Genomic DNA, 26,072 nt, shown 5'->3' on the forward strand with positions numbered 1-26,072 from the left:
ACTTTAATGTTTCTTTAACTGTTGGTCAGAGAAACTGTCAGTTCCTAGAATGTAAATCTTGATCTCCAAAGAGACAAAATATAAGTTACAATTTTCTGTTATAAATCTTAACATTCAGATAAAAATATTTTTGAGGATCCATTCCACTTCTATAAAAGGGGAGGTTTTTGTTCCTTAAAGAAATGAATGGGAGTACCCACCCAAAAGAAAAACATTTACTGTGAAATGGAGGCAGTTGTTACTTTGGTAGCCACTTCCCTTTTTGGAAATTTACCTCTGGCAGGTGGAGGGGTGATAGAGCTCAAGTGACAGAGTTCCAAGTGTGAGCAAGGAAGCCACCCAGTGTGAGGCACTGAGTTCAAGCCCCAGGACGGGGGAAGTGGAGAGAGAGAGAGAGAGAGAGAGAGAGAGAGAGAGAGAGAGAGAGACAGAGAGACAGAGAGACAGAGAGACAGAGACAGAAAGACAGAGACAGAAAGACAGAGAGAGACACACACGGAGAGACACAGAGACAGAGACAGAGACAGAGAGAGACAGAGAGAGATGAACTATGAAGCTAGGCACTGATGGTCACACCTGTAATCCTAGCTACTCAGGAGGCTGAGACCTGAAGGATTACAGTTTGAAGCCAGTGTGATCAGAAAAATCTGTGAGACCCCCCATCTCTAATAAACTAGCAAAAAGCTAGACTGATGGCTTGGCTCAGCTGGTAGAGTTTCACTGTGAGCAAGCAAGCAGAGCAAGAGTATAGTACAAGTTCAAGCCTCAATGTTTACATATGCCTGCATTTGTGTAAGGACTAGTGCTTATTTGGGACCTAGATAAACTATTATGGAATGGCAAGGGCTTCTGTAGAAGAATGATGTTTATGTAATGCTGAACTTATTTATAGGAATTCGGGCATGGAAACACAGGGCAGAACTTGTCAGCTACCTAGAAAGTACAGAATAGAAATTCTACAACTGAAAAAAGTACAACAAAAATGACACATTTTGTGATTTAGTAAGCACATTAGACATAACTAAATACAGAATTAGTACACTTGATGACATACTGGAAAAAACACAAAAATACAAAAGAAAAGAAAAGGGTACTGGGAAAAAAAACAACCAAATAAAGCACAGATAGGATATAATAAGATGTTATGACTTACAAAAATCTTAGAAAACTTGGAGTCTTAGGCAGTAAAAGAGACCATGAAGCCGAAACAGCATTTATACTGAGACAATGGCTGAGAATAAAACTGATGAGAGTTGATATGGTGTCTCATACTGATGGTTCTAGCTACTTGGGAGGCATAGATTGGAAGGCTATAACAGTTTAAGACCAATCCAGGCAAAAAGTCTGCAGGACTCCATCTCAACCAAGAAAAAGCTGGTGATGGTGGTGTGTGCCTGTTATTCTAGCAATGTGGGAAGTATAAATAGGAGGTTCGTAGTACAAATAAGCCTGGCACAAATGTGAGACCTTATTTTAAAAACTAAAGCAAAAAAGAGCTGCTAACTTGATTCAAGTGTTAGAGTACCTGTTTAGCAAGCATAAGGATTTGAGTTCAAATCTAATACCACCAAAAAACAATGAAAGACATTAATCTATAGACTCAAAAAAAAAATCAGTCTCCAAGCAATCTATGGTACCTCAGAGCACAAGAACAACTTCTGAAAACTAAAAACAACTAAATCTTCCAAATACTTGGGGGTTATAGGGAAATGTTTGGATTATCATAAAAAAATTAAAAGTTACTCTTGGCAGCTAGTTTATCAGCAGAAATAATGGAAGACAGAAGACAATGGAAAGTGTCTTCGGTGGTGAAATACTGAGAATCTAGAATTCTATATGGTAAAAAAATTTCTTCGAGAAGGAAGGTTTTAAAATCTTTTCATAGAAAAGGTAGTAAGAAATTGCCACCATAAAATTTACCAGAGGGAATACTAAAGGAGTCCTTCAGAGAGAGGGAAATTGATTCCAGATAAAACGTCAGAGGAACAGGAAGAAATGAATGAAGCAGGGGCTGGGAATATGGCCTAGTGGCAAGAGTGCTTGCCTTGTATACATGAAACCCTGGGTTTGATTCCCCAGCACCACATATATAGAAAATGGCCAGAAGTGGCGCTGTGGCTCAAGTTGGCAGAGTGCTAGCATTGAGCAGAACGAAGCCAGGGACAGTGCTTAGGCTCTGAGTTCAAGGCCGAGGACTGGCAAAAAAAAAAAAAAAAAAAAAAAAAAAAGAAATGAATGAAGTAAGATTCAAGTTTCAGTGTCCAGGTGGAATCTAAATAAATATTGACAGTTTAAAACAATAAAAATAAGTTTTATGAAACTTAAAACATTTGTAGATTTAAAATATCTAATTACAATGACATATATGCTGAAATTAAATTGATCCAGAAAGTGACAAGAATACCAGTTTATGTTAGACATTAATAAGTCAGGATGTATACTCTCTGAAAGAGTAATGAATTAGAATGTGATTGAGAAGCTAATAGTGAAGAAAGTACCCAGCAATTCAATGACTTAAAAAAAAAATTAGGTGACTAACACAAGTTTTTTTCTTTATAAAAATACAACCCCCTCCATAAAAATCCAGTCATTTAACTATTAAATAAGTTATTAATTAATATCTTACCATGAAGAAGACTACAGGACCAAAGAACTTTAAGAAATTCTACCAAACTGGTAAAGGAGGAAAAAAATGTAGTCTGCAACAAACACAGAGTATAGTAAAGAAAGGAAGAATTCTTAACTTTATTTTTGGGGGGGCGGGGTATTATTATATAGCCCAAGTTGACCTCAAACTAACAATTCTCCTACCTCTGTTTCCTGATTGTTGGGATTGCAGGCACTCAATTTGCTTTATGAAGCAGCTAATCTTTAAAGAAATTGTAATGTAATATTAATATAAAAATCTGACAAGCACATTATAAACAAGAAGGTTACAGCCCAATACTACTCATGATCATGTGAACAGAATTCCCAAAAGCATATTAGAATAAAATCCAGCATTATACACAGAAAGTACAATTCCACCACAGTCATGTTGAGTTCAGATCAGGTGTTTCGACTTAGTTTGATATCTGCATAGCAATCACTATAATTCACCACATTAATAAGATAAAGGTGGAACCATGATAAACTCCATAGTTACAGTTGATAATTTGAGCTTTGATTGGAGGATATCCTCAAAAAGAGCTTTGGGGGTCATCTGTAGTATCAGCCTATCCTTTCTTTGCTGTTAGACCTGTTGAACCTTGTGGCCCAACTCTGTCATGGGTTGGGTGGGGGTGGGGGTGGGGTTGGTCCTTAGAACTTTCTCACTTCACTTCCTTACATAAATTTGCATAGAAAGCTAAGTCAAAATAAGAAAGTTTCTTTGACAGACATCAATTAGAAAGGAATGTACCCTTTTGGCAAACTCTTACTCTTCTGACTCAAGTATCTTGTCCCTATGAGGCCTTTTCTTCCTGCTGGGTCTTGGCTGTCTTCTGTAATAGGATTGAAATGCTTAGTTTTTCCTCATCATTATATTTAAACTTCTTAAAAGAAAGTTCTGCATCTACATTGGAATTCTTTCTATCTAAACTTAACAAAAGTTTATTAAATGCAGAAACAAGCAATGATTGAATAAGCAGGTGATTGATCAAGTGGGTCTCCTCAGCAGGGCTCCGCCTTTGTTGATTGCCATTTGGAAGCTCTGCTCAGCACTCTTGAGCTCATTCTAGCTGGTAATGAAAATGTCTCTGGTTGGGTACACTGAATTTACAATCAATAACGAACTCTAAATTGAATTTGTAATTGCTTTTATAATGCAACTATAGTCACAGGCATTCCAAATGCTGACTTCCCAGATCATATCATAACCTTCATTTTTAATTTCATCCTATTTCTGTGAAGTGACAAGACATGAAGGAGTATGAGTTAAAAATTCTGTGAAATAACTTTAATTAGGTATGTAAAAGAGCCTGAGAAAACAGTTCAAAATAAGATGTAGCCCAGTACCAAGATTAATTTCTAATTAAATTCAGAGTTTAATACCTACACAAATAAGGGAGCCCAGAGTTGCCAGGAAAAATGGAAAAGCTATTCCTGTTTCCTATCCTTTACACTCAGAATATGCATAGAAAATGCTATACGTACCCAGGCGCCAGAGGCTCACACCTGTAAGCCTAGTTATTCAGGAGGGTGAGATCTGAGGATCATGGTTCGAGGCCAGCAGAGCAGGAAAGTCCTTGAGACTTTTATCTCCAATTAATCACAGAAAAAGCCAGAAGTGGCACTATGGCTCAAGTGGTAAGTGGTAGAGGACTAGCCTTGAGCAAAAAGGAACCCAGGGACAGTGCCCAGGTCCAGAGTTCAAGCCCCAGAAATGGCAAAATAAAAAAGGAAAAGAAAGTAAGTTATAGCCCACTGGGGTGAATGAATGAGGCTGCTACTAATACAGCTAGTGTCCTGGGCTCTGGCTGCAACAGGCTCCAACTCACCATGCTGGGAGTTTGGGAGATCAAGATCTTAGCACACCCTTCTCCCTTTGTGTGTCAGTGCTTGGGGAATGCTGAGGTTTAGCAAATGGCATTTGAACATACCTGTAATTTAAGGTCCTGGTCCTCAGCCAAACCCAACATCACACCAGGAAAGAGTCACAGTGAGCAAGAAAGTATATACTAGATTTTGGAGCTATGATTGTTTAGGATCATGATTTTTCAACTGAATGCCTATGGAGTACTTGGAAACTTAAAAGATAAAAATGCAGCAATGCCCAAACTATATCCTAACACATTAAAGTCAACGTCACTGGGTAGAGGGACATGGGTGGGTTACTATCAATATTTTAATAAAGTTCCCCACAGGTGTTTTTAAGTTTTATGGAGTAAAGCACTGATAAAAGGCAGTGCCTGATAATTTACTTTTGGAAGGAAAGGAATTAATAAGGGAGGTAGGCATTGTATTAGGCAAGCAGACTACCACTTGAGCCATGCCTCCAGCACTTTTTTTGTACTGAGTATATTTGAGACAAGCTCTCAATTCTCGCCCCAGTGTGTGCTAAGACTGTGTGTGAACTGCCTGTTTTCATGCTGGGTGAGATGACAGGCACACGCCACCATGCCCAGCTTCTTCCATTGAGATGGGGGTTCACAGACTTTGCTCTTGCAAAGCTGGCCTAGAACCCTCTCAGGAAGGTAGAATGGAGCTAGGACAACAGGCAGAAGCCACAGGTGCCAGGCCCTATGTGTGTGTTTTTGTTTAGTTTTAACCACTTTAATGTTTATGTTATAGTGGTTTTTAATGTAGTGAGTTCCCTGTTTCTATTATTGTAAAAAATACATGCAAATCAATAGTTGGGATTTTTTTTTTTTTTGGTAGTTGTACCCAGCCGTATTCCTAAGAGAAAAAAGCTCTTGGAGTTTTAATCTCTAGATTAATGTCTGTAAAACAATGGCCAGCATGGCTGCCTACTTGGTCAGGAAATTGCAACGCAAGTTTTAAAATACTCTTGAAGGGTAGCTAGAGTTTAAACATGCCAGAAAGGTGGAGTCTGTGGGGGTGGTAAACGTTCTAAACGAAGAAATGGGAAGAGGAGGGGGCCATCCATTGAAGAAGCTTCCGAATCTTGAGAGACAGATGCAAGGGCAGGCAAAGGGTCAGCCAAAGCCTGCATTCGATAGGAGATATGGGAAAAGCCCAGTTGGAAATGACTATGCTAAGGCAAATTTGATATTTAGTTCAAGGATTTTATGGGCGCCCTAAATGTAGATAACATTTGTGAAGTACCAGCTATATGCCAAGCACTTTCTGTTAGGACTTTAGATGTACTTCAGAATCCTTATAATCACCCCATAAATCATTATCTCTCTTTTGCTGATGATGAAAATGAAGTATAGCAAGCTGGCATTTTCTGTCATCTGCCTTTTAATCAATGGCATGACTCAGAGTTCCTATGATATATTTACTGGAGGGTATATAGTCTGAGGAATGTGTCATTTGGTGATTTCATTGTGTGAATATCAGTGTTACACAAACTTGGATGGTTACACAATCACTGTATGTGATGGTGCTCTCCCCCCCTTTTTTTTCTTAGTATTGTTTTAAGGATTCAATCTAGGGCCTCAAGCACTTTCTAGGCAAGTGCTCTATTACTTGAGCTATGCCCTTATCCCTTTCTGCACAATTGTTGAAATTAAGAGATATAAAGACCATGAGGTTTCTATAGTATAACATGGCATTATGGTTTTACAATAAACATTTTTTCTTTGCAATTCTGGGATCTCAAAGGCATCTCACATGCTAGGTGAATGCTCTGTCAGTGAGTTCTATTTCCAGGCCCTACAGTAAACTTTTAAAATTACAGTGTATACCAAAACAATTGCAACAAATAATTAACTTACATATAAACATGGTTTATCCTCATAATCTATCACACTGTCCTAACGGTACATGCTATATTCTTATAGGACTTGTTGTATAGTATGTTCGTTTCTACAAGCATCACTGAAAATATGAATGACACATTGAGTGACATATCATGGCCACTTTGTCACTAGGGAGTAGAGGTTGTTTCAGTTCTATTATAATGTCTTGGGACCATGGTGGTTTATGAGGTCCATTGTTGACCAATATGTTGTTATGCAGCACATGATTGTAGTTAAAACTGAAATTATGGAAGGGGCAGTACTACAAAATCAAGTCAGTTAGGGGTCAGAGTGCTAAGAAGTTTGAATTCCTCTTCTCTGTGTTGTGAAACTGAACTCAGAATGTGTACATGCTAGGTAAATGATCTACCAGTGGTCGAATCCCCACCCCTTTGAACTTTTTTTTCTTATTATGGAGGTATGAAACGTTTTCTGAGATTTTTGAGTGAGGAGTACCAGAATGAAAATGTTAGCTAGGCTAGACAGATAGACAGGGGAGGGTGGGGTTAGGGTAGGAAAGAGCCGGATGTGATTCCATCTGACCAGTTAGGAAGTGGGCGCCAACAATCTAGGAGTGAAGTTAGGCTTGGAGAAGACAGGGGTAACAAAGAGGACACAGCTACAAGAGACATGACAAGAGTCCTGGGGACTGAGCAACTATGATCAGTGAGATGGGGAGGCAGTCTAGAGAGGGGACAGTGCTGAACTAAGCTTTGGCTTCCTTTGCGTGTGAGGGATATTGATTCATTCTGGCCTGGGATGAGTTACTATCTTTGATATCCTGCCTTCAATTTCTCAACTTTATATACAGCTTTTCATTATATATCTAGATGGCAACATTGGTCATCTTCATATCCTTTATTAAAGTACACTTACTTATTTTAATAGTTCATATGAATATTGTTTTGTTATTCTAGTAATATAATTGTTGACTGTGTTATTCACTATAGGTTATCAGACCAGGAAGAAGAGGGCAAGACCACGCAAGAGTGTATCATCTCCGACCCCTCCTTTTCCATGGTGACAGTTCAACAGGCAGACAGTGGAATCACCTGGGAGACCAACTCAAGTAGGTCTTCCACTCCTTGGGCCTCGGAAGAAAGTCAGACCTCCGGTGTGTGTAGTCTGGAAGGGTCAACTTTGAATTCTCCTCCAGGAAATGTTTCCTTCATTGTAGATGAAGTTAAGAAGGCTCGGAAGAGAACTCATAAGTCAAAGCATGGTTCACCATCATTGCGTCGGAAAGGCAGTAAAAAACGAAATTCTTTGGAATCCCAAAGTCTTCCAGAACACAAAAAAGATAATCCTTTAATTTCGGAAAGCCAAGCACTAACCACAGAGAAGGAGAAGGCTTCTGCTGGCATTTATGATAAAACAAGGAAAAAGAAAACCACCTCAAATACTCCTCCTATTACTGGAGCAATATACAAAGAACACAAGCCATTGGTAATAAGGCCTGTCTACATTGGCACAGTGCAATATAAAATCAAGATGTTTAACTCAGTAAAAGAAGAACTAATTCCGCTACAGTTTTATGGAACTTTGCCAAAGGGTTATGTAATTAAAGAGATACATTACAGAAAAGGAAAAGATGCATCCATTAGTCTAGAGCCAGATTTGGACAATCGCGATTTTAATGTAGTTTCAAAAAGAGGCAAATCAGTAGCCCAAAGCATAGAAGATGACAAAGGGAAAGAGCTTGCTCCCCCGTGGAGAGGGGCTCTCTCCAAGGGATCGAAGTCCTTCACCTCATTATTCAGTCATGAGGAGCAGAAGACACCTTATGCTGATTCACCACTAAACGCCACACCAAGTGCCAAGTACACAGATTCCTCTTATGCAAGGAATGACACCACAAAGCAAGGACAAATCAGACCTCCACACTCAGTGCCACAAGAGAATGAGGATGAGGGGGACACTCCTGAAACAGAGCCCTCCTCCCATCCACCTGCCACTGTCTTTCTGGAAACAGCAAAGGAAGAACTGGAGCCAGATGCACAAGATTTTGAATCATCAGAGATTGACTCTCCTAGCTCTCCAGCTCTCACTGATGAAGGAAAGAAGGGAGATACACTTTCTGCTGACCATTCTGGGGCACTGGAAGTAGAGGAGGATGCTCTGGGAACATCAGGCTTGGGAACATCCACCCAGGAAGTGTTTGCACCAGGTGAAGAGGAACTGGAGCTGGCCTCCCTAGACAGAGCAGGACCAGTCTCTGAACACCTGCCTCCTCCTCATCCCAGTGCCCAAGGAGAGAAGGAAGAACACGTACCTGAGCCATTCATCTCTCTAACATTGCAAGAGCCGGGGAAAGAAGAAGTAGAAAAGGCTCTACCAGCAGCTGCTACTACTGAACTTGAAGACTCTGATTTAGCAGAAGAGATCATAGAACTTGATTACCCAGAAAGTCCATTAGTTTCGGAGGAGCCATTCCCATCACGTTTGTCCCCGGAAGTGGAGCACAAAAAAGAGAAGCCCCCTCTACCTTTAGAGACAACATCCCTACCTGAACATGTCATTTTGTCTGAGGAAGAAAGAGAGGAAAATGAATCTGTTTCCACAGATTCTGCTTTTGCCTCAGAATATTCAGTCCCACAAGACTTGAACCGTGAACAAGAGAAGCAAGAAGTTGAGGCAGTTTCTCCATCCACTGCGAAAGCAGTTTTCTTGGAAGAAGGGCATGAGGAATTGGAGCCTTATTCTCCAGCTTTGGCCTCTGTGTCTGAGCGCTCTCTGTCACCATCGACCACTGAGAAGACCTCTGAATGCCAGTCCCCGTTGTTTTCAGCAGTTACACCAGAGATCCTCTCAGGAGATGAGGCCTCAGAAAGTGGCCCTTACACACCAGACTCCACATCTGCTTCTGAATATTCACTTCTATCCCATGCAACACAAGACTCACTGGAGAAAACAATGGGTCATAAGTCCCCATTAAAACCCCAACGTGCTTCTGAGCCCATCGTTCAATCAGAAGAGAAGGAAGACACTTCTCCATCTTCTCCCACTGTGACTTCTCCTTCTGAGTGCTCTCTCCCCCCACCCACCACTGAGACAACTTCTGCAAGCCCGTCACCACTGCCTGCGGCTATGGAAGATCCCACAGTCCTATCAGATGAACAGGACCTAAGGAGTGAGCTTTTCACACCAGATTCAAAACTGACTTCCAAATCTACACTTCCACCAAAAGCAACTCAGGAATCCCAAAGGAAGATGATGGATGATGTGCCACAACGCAAACAAAAAGGCATTTCTGAGCACAGGGCTTTGTCTAAAGAAGAAAAGAAAATCACTGGGCTATATTCCCCAGCTATAGCTTCTGCCCCTGAAGGTACCTTCTCACCACACACTGAGATGACTTCTGAATACCAGGCCTCACCACCTCCAGCCATTCTATCTGAAGATGTAGCCTTATCAGGAGAGACAATAGAAACAGAATGGTTTTCACCTTCTTCCACGTCCACTACTGATTTATTAGCACCACCATATACAACACCAGAGCCCCAGGAGGAAGAAATTATCCAGACATCCCCTCTACATCTAAAAAGTGCCTCCTCACCTACGAATCTATCAGAGCAACAACAAGAAGACATTGGCCCTTTTTCTCCAGATTCTGCATTTGCATCAGAATTCTCATTTTCACCCTATGCAACTCAGGAAACAGAGAAAAGGGAACTCGAGTGTGATTCACCAGTGTGTTTAACATCACCATCTGAACAAACTATTTTGTCAGATGAAGACACTGAAGAAACAGAACTGTTTTCTCCAGACTCAGCATCACAAGTTTCAATCCCACCCTATAGAACTCCATTCATGGAGAAAAATGAAATTGAGCCAGATCCACTATTAACTGCAAGATCTGCTTCAGGATACTCCTACTTTTCAGAAACAGAGGAGGGAGAGATGGGATCAACAGCGGCTACACCAGTGCATGAGCAAATACCTGAACCTTTCTCTGTCATGTCTGAGTCTGAAGACTCAAGCCTGCCACTTGTAGTAAACAAAGCTGACCAAGCAGAAGTTAAGTCAGATGCTCAAAAAATCTCCACATCTGTATCTGAATTTCTCATTTTGGCACATCAGCAGAAAACTCAATCATCTGAACCTGGAGACATGGTTCTACCATCTTTGACCAGTGGATCAGAGAAGGGAGAATTTGCGGTCAGTTCATCGGCAGCCATAACGTCTCCCTTATCACCTGCACAATCATCCACGGCAAAAGGAGAAACGAAACTTGTTTCACCTGCATCTCAGTTTTCACCTGACTCAGTCCATGAAAAGAAAGAACAGGAGCCCAAAGCACCACACATTCTAAAAGCTGCAGAGGAGCAGATGGCTTTGACAAAAGTCACAGAAGAAACGGTCCCCAATTCTACAGCACGTGGATTGCAGAATCAAAAACTGGAGCCTCAGCCTCCAAATATTCCAGGGTCTGGGATGAAATACTCAGTTTTGTCTGACTTGGTAGATGAGTCAAAGAAGGATGTCAAATCCAGTTTAACTCCAACTGTGACTTCTGAACTAGAACAGAGAAGATTGTCAAGGAATGAGCCTGAAGAGGCAAAACCAGCTTCATCTCCAAAGGAAACAGCTATTTCTGGACCTGAGATTTTCTCCGGAGTGAAAACAGAAGTGAAACAGGATTCCAAAATATCCAGAGAGCTTCACTCAGCCTCAGCAGGAACAGGAAAGAAATTTGAACATGGTCCACCTGCACCAACCACTTTGGCTTTGCCAGAAGAAAGAAAGATAAGAGCAGAACCCAGCCTCTCAACAACCACAGTACCTGAGACTAAGCTTGACTCCATCTTAACCAAGATAGCAAGAGAAGATATCCCAGCAGATCCATCTCTTGACACCACTGTAGAACATGTAGGTTTAGCAAAAGTAGGAGCAGATGAATCAGGCAGAGGCTTGCCGTCAACCATAACATTGATGGATGAGCTTTCTGTTCTAAAAGAAGAAAAAGTAACTAAAAGTGCTTCTCTCATTGGAACTTCTTTATCCAAAGATTCAGCTTGGTCAGAATCAGAGAAAGAAATTACATTAGATTCATCTCCAAGTAGATCTTCTGTAACAGAGCCTGCTAGTTTGTCGAAAGTAGAAATGGAAGAAATTAAACCAGAGATGCCAGTATCTAAAGTGTCACCCTCCCAGCGTTCAGATGCATCTGAGGAATCAAGAGCAGAATCAAGAGCAGAAGACAAACAAGGTCCTTCATTTTCTGCAGGCCTCAGCTCTGAACATTCGGTTTCATCACAGAAGAACTTGCTGCCTGCCTCAGAGACATCAAGGCCAGAACCTTCTCTTTTACTCGACCTAGGTGGTAAGATAAAGAAAGAAGAAACTAAACTTCCTGCTGCACCAAAGGTGTCACCTGCACCTCAATCTGTAATGCCAAAAAGCAAAAATGAGGAGACAACAATTTCTCCTCCCAAGGTTGAACATTTAGTGTCCAAAGATTTAGCCCCAACTGTGCTGACTCTCGGGGAAGGTGAGAACGAACAAGCAGAGGAAGAATCTTCTCCAGTGCAAGAGGATTTCCTGTCAGGAAAACAAGGACTTGCTGTGGCCGAGCTTTCTAGAGAGCCTAAGAAAGACAAGCTGTCCCACCTAGCAGAACTGCCAACTGCTAAGTCAGAATTGCCTGGTGGCTTAAGTAGGCAAAGTGAGTCCTTAGGTATAGATGTAGTAAAATCTCTTGTCACAGAAACTGGGGACTCTGTTTTAGAAAAGAGCCGCGCTGAGCTTAGTTACAGAGGAGAAGGAAGTGAAGGAAACAGGAAACTTCATGAGTCTGCTCCAAAACCATCCACGATTGTTTCCTCTGACCTCCTTGTGGAACAAAAGAAGCCTGAAAGAGCGCTTCCGTCGCATCAAGCTGTTCAGTTGCCTGATGTGAGCAGTTCTCATGCAGATCAGCCCGATGTGGGTGCCAAACAATTTTTATTTATGAAAGACAATTTGCCTGTGGAACAATCGAAATCATTTATTTCAGCTGAGCCTGCAGATGTGAAAGAAGCCGCAATGAAAGAGTCTCTTCGTTTTCCAAAGGATGATAACAGGATGCTGGAAAAGCCAGATCACTTGGCTGGTCAGCATGGAGGGAGAAGAGAGTCTGAGCAGCTGGCTTCCCCTGGCAGCGATGCTCCGATGACAGAGCAGCTCAAGGCCGCTGCATCCGACGAACATCAGACACGTGGAATCAGAGAGCAGGCTCTGCCACATTCTGCCGAATTACAAGAACCAGTGTCTGCTCTCAAGACCTCCAATCATGATGGTTTTGTTTCATCAACTAAAACTTCCTTTTCTGAAGAAGTGAAGTTGGCTCAAGGACCAAGTAGAGAGAGAAACATAGCAGAGGAGAAACAGATTCATTCTACCATGGGGAAGGAAAGTTTGATGTTGGAGAAAGTAAACGATGACTTTTCCAAACCTTCTAAAGCAGAGAACCAGAAAGAAATCAAACTACCTCCTGAACAAACATGCCAGAAAGTAGTGCTTGGCCCATCAGTGGAAGAAGTAGAGCCAGGCACTGTCCCCTCTCCAGTGAAAGCAGCCCATTCCCTGGCAGAAGTTGTGGAACCTACATTGGGCAATGAAAATGAAGCCCGCAGCAGCACATCTCTACCTGGAGAGAAGTCATTTGCAGAATCAAAAATGGTTCAGTCAAAGCTTGTAGATAACACAAATGAGGGAAGGAATCTGGCTCCTGAAATACCCACACGAAGAAAACCCACCCCCTCCCTCCAAGCAAATGAAGAACCTCAACCCCCAGAGACACAAAAGCTTCCTGAAAAGCCTCAGGTGGTCGAGCAAAGTCTTCCTGAGGGAAAGGGAAAGAAAGGAATGTCATCTTTCAAATCATGGATGTCCAGTTTATTTTTTGGATCAAGCACTTCAGAAGACAAAGTTGCTGAAAAAGACTTAGAAACTCAGCCAAGTCCCTCAGTAGAAAAAGCAGTGACTGTGGTAGAGCCTGAAGGTGCAATTGCTCTTGATGCTGGAGCAAGTGGGAAAACAGCTGATCTTTCAGCACCAGGGGTAAAACTTAAAATGGCTGAAGAATGCACAGGTACTTCCGTTAAATCTGCGGAAGGTCAAGACCTTAAAGAGAACTCCACGTCTTTATCAAATGGGGAAGCTTTAAAACAACCCAAATCAAACTTTGAGGTATCTAGAAAAGATTATGAGAAGAAAGAAATCTCAGACTATTCAGGGGAAATGGGCACGAAGTTAGTTACGTCTGTTGTTGAGGAGAATCATGGAATTCAACCTTATTCCCTTACGGGTGAGAAACCAGTTATGGAAGAAGCCAAAAATGTGATTCCATTTCCTGTTACTGAGAGTAAAATCCACCAGAAGCCAGCAAGCATTCCTTCATCTTCATGGAATATTGGTATTCTTAAGGAAGAGCCAAGTGGTGATCAAAAAGAAAAGTCACGTGTTTCCTTTGATGTAGTAGGTAAGATGCCACAAGAGCCCAAAGAAGCGTCATCTAACTTTGTAAGTAAAAATACAATGATGGAATCAGAGAAGCCACAGCAAATAATTTTGTCAGTACAAGAATCAAAAGATAGCTTAGTTGATCTTGGCAAAGACACATTAAAGAAGGAAATGTCCAAACCTACTTGGAAACATTCTGAAGAGAGGAAAGATAGTTTGGAGATTATACCTTATGCTTTGACAGAAAAGAAGGAGGTGGTAGAAAAACAAGAAGTGATGGTTTCCTTTGAGCATAGAGAAAATAAAGGAATAAGGGAATCCCAAATGGTAGCTGACTTTAGACCTACTAAACTAGAGGAATCAAGAGCTGCTGCAAGGCTGGAGCACAGCTATTTAAAAGAAGACAAGGGAAGGTCTGACAATATTGCTGGTTCTGAGGAGAAGAGAGAAGAAAAAGACAGGCAGGCACAGGTATTTTCAGAAGGAAAGCAGCAGGAAAGTGAGCCTTATTCTTTGACTATAGCCCGGTCTATGCCGGAAGAACCACCTGTCTCTTTAGGTCATTCGTTGGATGAACCTAAACCACTTTCATCCATTAAAACACCAGCAATTACTGAAAAACCAGAAAGCGTGCTCTCAGAGGCTCCCTTAGAAATCAGGGAACGAAAGACAGTTGAAACTCAACCACATCTATTAGAAGAAAGTAAAGTTTTGGTGGAGAAAACCAAGGTTTTCCGCCCTGTGGTTCCTCATCATGATGAAATAAATAATCACTCATTACCTCAGGAAGGAAATCTGGTATTAGAAAAGTCAAGCACGGGAAAAGTCATGTCAAGTCTCAAAGAGGAAAAGTTTACCATTTCAGAGCTATCCAATGATGGTTCAGTAGCTATCACAAATGAAAGTATGGAGCGAGGACTGCCATCTCCTGACTCTGAAATGACATTAGATCTTCCTTCTGATGAAACAAAGAAATTAGAAACACCACCCTATTTGCTGTCACTGGGGAAGCCACAACCTCTTGTTTCAGGAACTTCTCCAGAAATTAGTACAGTGAAGAAACAGGAAGTTCCACGGTCAGAATTAACTCCAGATAGACCTACTGTCCATACTATGCAAACATTTAAAGACCACCCATCTGAGATACCTAAACAATCCATTCTTGTTTCAAAGCGCCATTTTGAGATGGAAGGAGATGCCCACATAAACAAACCACACTCTTCAGCAACAAGCAATTACGCTCAATTTATAATGAATGCATCAGCAATCACTGGAGATGAAATAACTTCCACTAAGGAAATGTCCAAGGAGCCTGAAGGCACATATGCAAAAGATGAAGAATTTACAGCAACTAGTACGCCAGCTGGACTTTCAGAAGATCAGAAGAGTGCCTTCAGTATCATTTCTGAAGGCTGTGAGATATTGAATATTCATGCTCCTGCCTTTATTCCTTCAATGGATCAGGAAGAAAGTGAACAGGTGCGAGATAAATTAGAATATTTGCAGGAGAAATCCTCATTTAAAACAATATCCCTTCATGAGGAGAAGGAGAGAGTTGCTTCCCATGAAACACTAAAGAGCAACATAGATGATTCTGATAGAAAAGTAAAACCAGTGAAGGAAAGTGAACAAAAGGAAACTCATAAAACAAAAGAGGAGAGAGCCACTAATCCAGAGGCAGGCGATTTGATTTTTACTCAGCAGACAATTCCCAGTGGAGAAGATTATTTTGAAAAATATACTTTGATCGATTATAACATCTCCCCAGACCCAGAAAAACAGAAAGCTCCATGGAAATTAACTTCTGAAGAGGAACTCCCAAAGAGAGCCGAAGAAGAAACTTCCCGGGAAAGTTCACAGCCAAGCGCCCTAGAACACGACTATGACTTGGTGAAATTAGATGAAAGCTTTTATGGATCAGAAAAGGACCACGAAAACTTATCTCCTCCAGAGACACAAAAGCCTTTAGGTATCCAAGAATCAGCAGGTGGAACTGCTTCAAGGGACATCAACAGAGATGGGGACTCTAGGTCACCTGGAATGCCTTTGTTTGGTGCAGAAGAAGGAGTTTTGTCAAGAGCTCAGACACTTCCTACCACTGTCAAAACTGTGAATCCGGAGCTTCTGGGCGAGCCACTTGCATTTTTATATAAGGATTTGTATGATGAGGCCGTCGGGCAGAAGAGGAGAGAAGGTGAGACAGCTCCTGAAGGTGACAGCGCGGATTCTGAGGCATCACTCCCAAGCAGACATTCTGACATTGACGACAGCGCCGGAATGTATTTTGAGAAATACACACTCAAGGATGACATTCTTCTTGACACGTCTGTAACTCCAAAGGGCCGAGGCCAAGGTCTAGAAGAAAAACCAGTTATTAAAGATGAGTCATACCAACTGATAGCGGCAGAAGGAGAAATTTGGGGGAAGCCTAGAACCAGTTGGGAGAAAAGTCTGGAGGAAGAACCTAAGGCTATTTATAGAGAAAAACAATCAGTAGCCCACGTAAAGACTTTTGGTGATGCGGCAATGCAGAAGAAAGCAGCCATAACTGAGGAAGTCAGAGTGGTTACTCAAAAAATGAGTTATGCAGTTCCATTTGAAGACACCCGTCAAGTTCTAGAGAGTGCAGAAGAACCAAGCAGTCAGGACAGTGAGGTAGGAAATGCAAGTCCAGAGGTCAATTTGAATGTCCCAATACAAGTGTCTTTCCCAGAGGAAGAATTTGCATCTGGTGCTACCTATGTACAAGAAACACCACAAGAAGGATCTAGAATATCAATCCCAGCTGAGCCAAGTGTAGAGAGACTCCGCAATAGCCCTGTACAGGATGAATATGAATTTGTTGAGTCTATGAATTATGAAGTGGCCAGTCAAAACATTTTATCGGAAGAACTACATGCAGAACCCCCATCTGAAAATGTGTTATCTCAAGAAAAAGGATCCTTTGAACACCTCAAGAAACATGAGTTTGCAAGTGTGGCAGAACAAAGTATGTCTGCTGAACAGAAAGAGTTGGGTAAAGAGAGGACAGAAGAAGAACAATTAGAATCGACATTAGTGGCTAAAAAGGCACAAAAGGAAGCAAAAAGGTCCCAGGTTGAGGCATATTGCTATACCTGCAAAAGCCTAATTTCTGCAGTGGACAAGGCATTTGATACCCACAAGGACCATGAAGTTTCAACACTTGACACAGCGATAAATGCTGTTAAGGTACGTCCATTTTAAAGCAGACAATATAATTATTAACTTTGCTTTTATATTTTCTCAATTATAAAAGGACTGATATTGAGTAAATTCATCTTTAAGCAAAATGGTCTGAGGGATAACTAAGAATGCTTCTCTAATGGTTTAGTTAAGATTGGTTTGACAAGCTGGGCACCAGTGGCTTACACCTGTAATCCTAGCTACTCAGGAGACTGAGATCTGAGGATTGTGGTCCAAAGCCAGACTGAGAAGGAAAGTCTGGAAGAGTCTTATATCTAATAACCACCCAAAAGCTGGAAGTAGAGTTGTGTCTTGTTTTTTTGGTTTTGTTTTTGTTGCCAGTCCTGGGGCTTGAACTCAGGGCCTGAACACTGTCCCTGGCTTCTTTTTGCTCAAGGCTAGCACTCTGCCACTTGAACCACAGCGCCACTTCTGGCTTTTTCTATACATGTGGTGCTAAGGAATTGAACCCAGGGCTTCATGTATACGAGGCAAGCACTTTACCACTAAGCCATATACCCAGCCCTGGAGCTGTGTCTTGAATAGCAGAGCCCTACCTTGAATGGAAAAGCTCAGGGACGGTGCCGAGGCTCTGAGTTCAAGCCCCAGGACTGGCACAAAAAAGGGAAAAGAATAGTTTGACAAGTACTTGTTGGGCATATATTGTGTGCCAGGCATTTTTCTAAATCCTAAGGATACCAAGAAATAACATAGGATCATTGCCTTCGAGGGGCTTATCATCTTATAGGAATTATCTTTACATTTTCAAAAATGCCAAATGAGGGCTGGGAATATGGCCTAGTGGCAAGAGTGCTTGCCTCCTACATATGAAGCTCTCGGTTTGATTCCCCAGCACCACATATATGGAAAACGGCCAGAAGGGGCACTGTGGCTCAGGTGGCAGAGTGGCAGAGTGCTAGCCTTGAGTGGGAAGAAGCCAGGGACAGTGCACAGGCCCTGAGTCCAAGGCCCAGGACTGGCCAAAAAAAAAAAAAAAAAAAAAAAAAATGCCAAATGAGCTGGGTTCCCATGGCTCATCCCTGTAAATCCTAGCTACTCAGGAGGCTGAGATCTAAAGGAGTGTGGTTTGAAGCCAGCGTAGGCAAGAAACTCTGAAAAGCTGGAAGTAGAGCTGTAGCTCAAGTGGTAGGGCACTAATCTAGCAAAAAAAAAAAAAAAAAAAAAAATTGCTCAAGGACAGCACCCAGGCCCTAAGTGAAAGCCTCAGGACTGCCCATTTCCCCAAATAAAAGATATATTTCCAAATAGAAAATGTAACTTAGTTATATCAGCTGCAATATTGTCCTTTGAGGCATGCATATATTACATTGAGAAATTTAAAGTTTCCTTTTTTCTGGTGTTACTAGAATTTGAACTCATGACCTAACACTTGCTAGGTGGCACCCTATGACCGAGCCACACCTCCATCCCTATTTAAGTTTTATAAAAATATGGAAAACAATACAATTTTAAATTTTGATTTTTACTTTGGCTTATTCAATCTGTTCAAAGTGGGCAATTTTTGCATTCTCCTTGCTGTGTTTATTGGACTCTATTGTCCAAGATAAAAGTCACAACACATACCCTACATTTATGATTCTAAAGATCCCACTTGTTCAGAGATGCCATTGGAAATTAGCATTGAGCCTTTGAGTCTCCCATCTACCTTTCAATCACTTCTAACAGTTCTCTTCTGCCTTTTTGTTTCCTAGACAGCAGCCAGAATGATCTTAAAATTAGTGGATAACAACATGAATCAAGTACTTACTCTGTGCCGGGTCTATGCTATGTTACTTATATACAGGATGCTTTTGAGATCTTATAGCTCCCTTGTCTCCACCATCAATTTGCAGATAATGAAATATGCTCAGTTTGTTTAAGTGGTTTGCCACGGTGATGGGATGTGGAGCTGGGATTGGTACCCAGGGCAGGATGATGCTAGAGTTCACACTATTGATTGCATATCCATATTCCTTGGCTCAGAAGCTTGTTAATAACAGTAATTTTCACAATAACCATCTAATTAGGTTGCTGTTAAAAACTGTCAGGCTCATTTTGATTAAATTACATATGAGAATCTTGGCTTTTATTTCCCTACCAAATTAATCCGTCTCAACTGATTCTATTTTTCCAGGGAAAAATTCTGTTAAAACTTCACTTATTAAAGTTTCAAGGAAGTAGCTGGAGCAACTTCTTTTGTGAAATCTTAAACCTCAGATGTTGGCTCAGTGAAGTGTAGCCCATTTCATAGTGTTATTTACTTGTTAAGTTAAAGCTACCAATCCTCTCAGAAGAAAGGAGAAACAGATTTTTCAAATCTTTTCATTATGTTTTATTCATCTCTGAGTTTTAGAAACTAAAAAATAACTTTCTTTTTTTTTTTTTTTTTGCCAGTCCTGGGCCTTGGACTCAGGGCCTGAGCACCTTCCCTGGCTTCTTCCCGCTCAAGGCTAGCACTCTGCCACCTGAGCCACAGCGCCACTTCTGGCCGTTTTCCATATATGTGGTGCTGGGGAATCGAACCAAGAGCTTCATGTGTAGGAGGCAAGCGCTCTTGCCACTAGGCCATATTCCCAGCCCTAAAAAATAACTTTCTAAATATTGTTAATTGAAATATTTCAAAAGTAGAGATGTTACTTAAAATATTTTTATTTTTTTTTCTCCTTGATCTTATCTAAAGAGTATGAGGAGAAAATACAAAGTGGTTGACTAAAGCCAGGGAAGTTTGTTTCATTATGTTATGCCAACCATGAGATTAATAGTTGGTTGACAACTTTTTAGAAATAAAAATCAATTGAAAAAAAGTTGTACATTGAAAATTCTCTAGCCTCTTATAGGTGGACTTTTGTATTTCTGTAGGCACTGCATGTACAAATTACCCAGATTTTTACTTCTCCTCTCTCCTCTACCCTTTCATTGTGGCATAACTTTTGTCCATCACTCATTCTCCTCCTTCTTTCCTTTTCTTCTTTTTTCCCTTCTTAGTGTTTATGGACTTGGTCTATGTCCAGAATGATTTTTTTTTGCCAGTCCTGGGCCTTGGACTCAGGGGCTGAGCACTGTCCCTGGCTTCCTTTTGCTCAAGGCTAGCACTCTGCCACTTGAGCCACAGCGCCACTTCTGGCCATTTTCTGTATATGTGGTGCTGGGGAATCGAACCCAGGGCTTCATGTATACGAGGCGAGCACTCTTGCCACTAGGCCATATCCCCAGCCCCCAGAATGATTTTTATCATTAGAAGTAAGAGGAAAAACAAAACAAAATAAAAGATGATCTGGTAGGACCCCAAGTCAGTACAGGGTTGTGTATGTGGGGTAGAGAGTACTGAGGAACCAGCCTTTTACGAGGGATACAGTGGAGTAGAAGGGGGAGTGCTGTGGACAAGGTCTCTGAAAACATGGCTGAGCCTTAAGTGAGATAGAGTGCTGTTGTAGAAGTCAAGGGCCAGGAGAACATTCTAGAGTTAGAGAACACCATTGGAAAGATGAAAGAGTCCAGGAAAGGCAGCCTGTTGGTAGGAGCCTAGAGGCCAAGAGGCACTGGAGATATGGGTGGTAGAGGGAAGGACTGGGTAGATCCTGAAGAGGCCTCGTGGATCAATGTAATGTCATCACGGTTCTGTGGATAGACAGATGGTTGAAGCTCTGATCATCTGTTTTGCTATTTAGTTTAGCAGGGTAGACTTCTACTAAGCTTATAACTACAGCTAAAGTATACACCCTGCCCTTCCATCAACCCATACATTAAAAAAATTATTATTATTTTTTTGGTTGTGGGGCTTATACTTAAAGCCTGGGCCCTGTCCTTGAGCTCTTTCACTCAAGGCTAGTGCTCTACCACTTTGAACCACAGCGCCACTTCTGGTTGGGTTTTGAGAGTTTAATCGGAGATAGAGTCTCACAGGGACTTTTCCACCTGGGCTGGCTTTGAGCTGTGATCCTCAGAGCTCCACTACCTGAGTTATTAGGAATACAGGCCTGAGGTACCAGTGCCCGGTACCCCATACATTTTTAATCTGGTTTTAATCTGGTCACCTCTTGAGAAGTTTAACCTTTTGAAGGTTGCCATAACTTTTGGGTCATTTAATAGTCATGTGGTATGCTAGGCCCTCAGCTCACCCGATAGCCTTCAATACCAGATGTGCATACGTGGGGAAACTGCTCAGGTATATTGAAGCACTTTAGCAAAAAGGCTGCTAGGTCCGACTATATAAAACACTCTGAGCTCACCCTCTTACCTTTCTTTTTTTTTTTGGCCATTCCTGGGGCTTGGACTCAGCGTCTGAGCACTGTCCCTGGCTTCCTTTTGCTCAAGGCTAGCACTCTGCCGCTTGAGCCACAGCGCCACTTCTGGCCATTTTCTGTATATGTGGTGCTGGGGAATTGAACCCAGGGCCTCATGTATACGAGGCAAGCGCTCTTGCCACTAGGCCATATCCCCAGTCCATCTCTTACCTTTCTTGCATGAGGAATTTAAAGTGAATTTTAATAGTTGCAAGCTCCTGCTTATCATATGGTATTTCCTGCACTCAGTCTAGATGAAACAGCAAAAATAACTCAAGGAATGGTTTGTTAGTGAATATGGTATAGTAAGTGTCTACCAAATATGTTACATTTATAAAGAACAAGTGGACCCTACTCCTTGAAGTTCTTTTTCCAAGTATTGTACACTAAGGATCTTTTCATTCTTTTCTTCAGGTTCAATTAGCAGAATTTCTTGAAAATTTACAAGAAAAGTCCTTGAAGATTGAAGCCTTTGTTAGCGAGATAGAATCCTTTTTTAATACCATTGAGGTAAGTTCACAAAATCCCTTTTATTCTAGCCTGGTTTGTTCACAATATTACCAGTAAGTGATTCTGACCTAAAAAGATCTGAACTTGTGTGTGTGTGTGTGAATGTGTGTGTGTGTGTGTCAGAGAGAGAGAGAGAGAGAGAGAGAGAGAGAGAGAGAGAGAGAGAGAGAGAGAGAGTTTTCTGCCACTGTTGGTTTTGTTGATTCAAAGGAAAGCTCTTAGAGTCTTCCCTTTGTGTGTAATCAGTGAGACTATTACCTGCCTAAGGATCAAGGACTTGTCCTTAAACATACACACTGATTGGGAACTTACCAAAATAAGGCAAGTGATTAATCTACTTTACCCAAATGAATCCTCATTATTAGCATATGAGTTAGGCGTTACTTTTGAATTCGTTTTATATATAAGAGTCTGAGACTTAGAATTAAGTACATTACTTTCTTGCCCCTCACTCGGGTAACCCTGAAGAACTGCTCCAAGTTACTGCCCACTGTTCCAAGCCCAGGGTCAGCGAGGGCCTCTCATAGTACCGCTGAATTGGATGAGACCACGTCTTCTGGCAGATGGCTCCTGCTGGTCCACAGGGAAAGGAGTGGGAGAAGTGCCCATCCTGGTCCAGAGATGGCCTAGACACCCTCACCTGTCAACAGGAGAGTGGTGGACAGCTCCAGGCCACCGCTGAAGGCTGCTGAATAATTCCGATGCTCCAGTTGTAGATCAGTGAGCTAATGATTTTTGTCTCCTCCTCCAAGTGTCTCTTTTAGAGAGAAGGGCACCCAGTCTGCTGGGTGTGTCTGGATGGGTGATAAAGTTTCTCTTACCGTGGCAGAAGCTGCCCTGCCCCCTCTCTGAAGAACATTTTAGTTGTTGGCTGGAAATAAAACAAACTCCGCTCCACTATATGATGGTTGGGATCCTCCCTCTCTGCAATGTTTATGTACTTATTTTTGGGGTGCTGAAGATGTACCCAGGGCCTTGTGAATGCTAGACAATCATTCTACACCTCAGCCACATGGGCAGCCCCTCCAGCTCTCTTGGTGATCATCTCACATTGCATTATATTGCAAAGTTAATCATGGCAAAGGAGGTTGTTTGGGGGAGAAATTTCGAGCACGCACTTGCTCTTTGATTCTCTCATCAGGATGTGAGAGGCCACTTCTTTAAAAGAAAAAAAAAGTTGGAGGGAAGGGTCACATATGTACTTCTTGTGTCATTCTGAAGCGTCTTTGTTCTCATCCTCTAGGAAAACTGTAGCAAAAAGGAGAAAAGACTGGAAGAACAGAATGAGGAAATGATGAAGAAAGTTTTGGCACAGTACGATGAGAAAGCCCAGAGCTTTGAGGAAGTGAAGAAGAAGAAGATGGAGTTCCTGCATGACCAGATGGTCCACTTTCTGCAGAGCATGGACACTGCCAAGGATACTCTGGAGACCATTGTGAGAGACGCAGAGGAGCTGGACGAGACTGTCTTCCTGACTGTAAGCACCAAGGGAAGTGGGTCTCTATACCTGGAGCCCACGCTGGCCCCAGTCGATTTGTAAAACTTCATCTTTCTATGTTCCTTAATGTCACCCACAGGTCAGGTGTAGTGGTTCACACCTGTAATCCTAGTGCCTGGGGTGGAAGGATTGTGAGTTTGAGGTTAGGATGAATAGTAAATTCTAAGCCAGCCTGGGTTATGCTGGGAAATCCTGTGTTCTATTTCTAGACTTGGACATTGTCTCTGTAGCACCTCTAGCCAGGGTAAATTTGGGTCAAGTGGACCTGGTCATTCTTAAGGGATAATTAGAATCATTGGGTTGCTTTCTACTTAGTCAAGGTAAAGCTTTAATATTTTTAAATGGGGCACCTTGTGTGAAGCATAGCAGTAGTAAAATGCTTCATGTGTTGCCTGGAAACCTTTTCTTTGCGAAAAAATAGTTTCTTCTTTCTAGAAGAAAGGTTGGAAGAAAAAGCATTTTTTTTTCTGCTTAGGAGATAGATCTGTATCTATTCTAAAAAATTAGAAAATACAGGAAAGCATAGAGAAGGTATCACTCAGATAATTACTGATTATACTTTTTTAAATTTATATATCCCACATTGAGAAAATTTAAGTCATTTTTCTTGCTTCAGAGTATTCCTTTTGGAAGCTAAGCCATTAGTTACTAAATAGAGAGAACTAGAATATGAACAACCTGTTCGCTGCCTTGCTGATAAAAAGAGAACAGAGGTAATGTGTAGATTAATTCCTCCTCCCTTGCCCCCAATTCATATCCAACTCTATGAACACACTCATTCCTCAGTTTTCCAGACAAAAGCCTCAAAGAAAAACAGCCTTAGGGAAGCTGAGGGGTCATGTGTAATCTTAATGCTCACTTCACTTGTTTTGCTAATTCGTTTTTTTTCCTCTCTCTTCTTTCTTTTTCTGTCTTCATAAGTCATTTGAGGAAATCAATGAAAGGTATATAAACCATGGTGACTGGGAATAGCATGACTGGACGCTTTATTTTTAATATTTTGATGCTTTATAGAAATGGAGCTGCCAATTAAAAAATACATTTAGTGAACTGATGGATTTTCACTTTGAGACACAGTGCTTTTAAAAGCTAAATGATAGCTTTGAAAGAAAATTGCATGTGCTTTAGTTAAATAACAATTATCATAATGTAGATTCTTAACTGCTTTCTTGAGATGTAATCTGTATTTTCAACTCAATGTGGACCATCTTTCCTGTCAGTGTGTACAAAAAAAGTTATAGATGGTTAGACTTATTGGTTAAATATGAAACTATGAAAGAATCCTTCATGTCTGCCTTGAGCAATTTTATGTACCATGCAATCCCATTTTCTCTTCAAGAGATAGTCATGCATTTATCTTTTCTCTCTGCTGCTAACCTAAATGAATCTTACTCCTTTGATATTGTTTTGTTGATGTCTTATACAGTCAGTCTAAGAGATTCTTTATTCTTCTGAAAGGCAAAACACTCAACAAGAAATTAGAAAATGTTGACTATAAAAACATACACTCCCAGATTTAGGTTTACCTTTTGGGGCATCTGATACTGAGATCTGACCCTTTTACCCTTTGCCTCATGGCAAGTCCTGAGATCTTTCCTTCTTTTTACTTTTCTAAAACATTAGGATATTACTAATGCAAACTGAAAACTATTTGATACTAAACCTCATATCTTTGGTTTTGCGCTTACACTTGTTCATTTTGCGTCATTTAAATTAACTTTTACTTCATTGTTGTCTAATTGGCAATGAGCTAATCTTTACTAAAGCTGTATGTTACCTAAAGAGAATGCATCTCTGAAGTGGAAAAGACAAGAAAATTATTGGATTTGGTACAGAAATATACACAATTGAAAGTCCTGTTAATATAGTTCATAAGCATGTGTACAGCAATATATATACACACACACACACACACACACATACACAAAACTAACTTTCATGTGCTCAGAAAACTTCTGTCTCCAGGTGTGTTCCTTCTAGGAGACATGATGGGTATCTAGTTTATTTCACCATGCTGCTTTTTCTCCATTTTATATTTTATCAAGAAGGACAGCACTTGCATATTAAATTCTTTTTTCTCAACACTAAGCATGCTTAAATTAAGCAATGCTGTCAAACACATTTAGACTCAATATTTGCATATCTCATTTTATTTTGGAAATGCTATCCTGTTAGGGAGTTGTAGTTATTCCTCTTTTTGCTCTTTCCTGTAATAATGAAAAAGATAATCTCTACCATTGTAGGATCTACTTGCTAAAAGATGTACGCTTGCCCTGTCATACACCAATGTTAAAAGTGAACAACAGGTCACGCCATAATGGAATACAGTGGGGCTTTGCTTCATAAAACCACCACTAACCCCAGCTATCTGCTGAACAATTGTTTTGGGTTTTGTCCTGTACATCGGTTAGTACTTTCTTAATTTACACAGAGGTCTGTCCCCCCCGGCAGGCTGCTTTCTGCGATGGACAGAACAGCTTCTTTGGAGAATATGCCTGCTGCCTTCTCCCTTTTTGAACATTATGATGACAGCTCAGCGAGAAGTGACCAGATGTTGAAACAAGTAGCTGGTAACCATTTTGATATATTAATTACTTCAATAAAATTTGGCAGCTCATACTTGTTTGTTTTGAAACATTTCTATATCTAGAGAAAGAAAAGTGTTGGTTGCAGATTTTACAGCAAGACTGAAATAAAGCAGGTGATCAACATTCTACTTCAGGGATTTCT

General features: G+C 41.1%; 1 protein-coding gene across 1 annotated transcript in view; it reads left to right on the top strand.

The window, feature by feature from the left end:
* Window positions 1-26,072, top strand: part of Cmya5 (cardiomyopathy associated 5) — an 85,826-nt gene that overhangs the window by 25,114 nt on the left and 34,640 nt on the right. Inside the window, exons 2-6 of the mRNA XM_048331291.1 lie at window positions 7,355-17,057; window positions 21,749-21,844; window positions 23,088-23,321; window positions 24,264-24,286; window positions 25,794-25,912. Coding sequence (XP_048187248.1) covers window positions 7,355-17,057; window positions 21,749-21,844; window positions 23,088-23,321; window positions 24,264-24,286; window positions 25,794-25,912 — 10,175 coding nt within the window. The remainder of the gene's footprint in view (window positions 1-7,354; window positions 17,058-21,748; window positions 21,845-23,087; window positions 23,322-24,263; window positions 24,287-25,793; window positions 25,913-26,072) is intronic.

The sequence above is a fragment of the Perognathus longimembris genome, chromosome 22, assembly GCF_023159225.1.
Source record: "Perognathus longimembris pacificus isolate PPM17 chromosome 22, ASM2315922v1, whole genome shotgun sequence".
In the NCBI taxonomy this organism is placed as follows: Eukaryota; Metazoa; Chordata; class Mammalia; order Rodentia; family Heteromyidae; genus Perognathus; species Perognathus longimembris.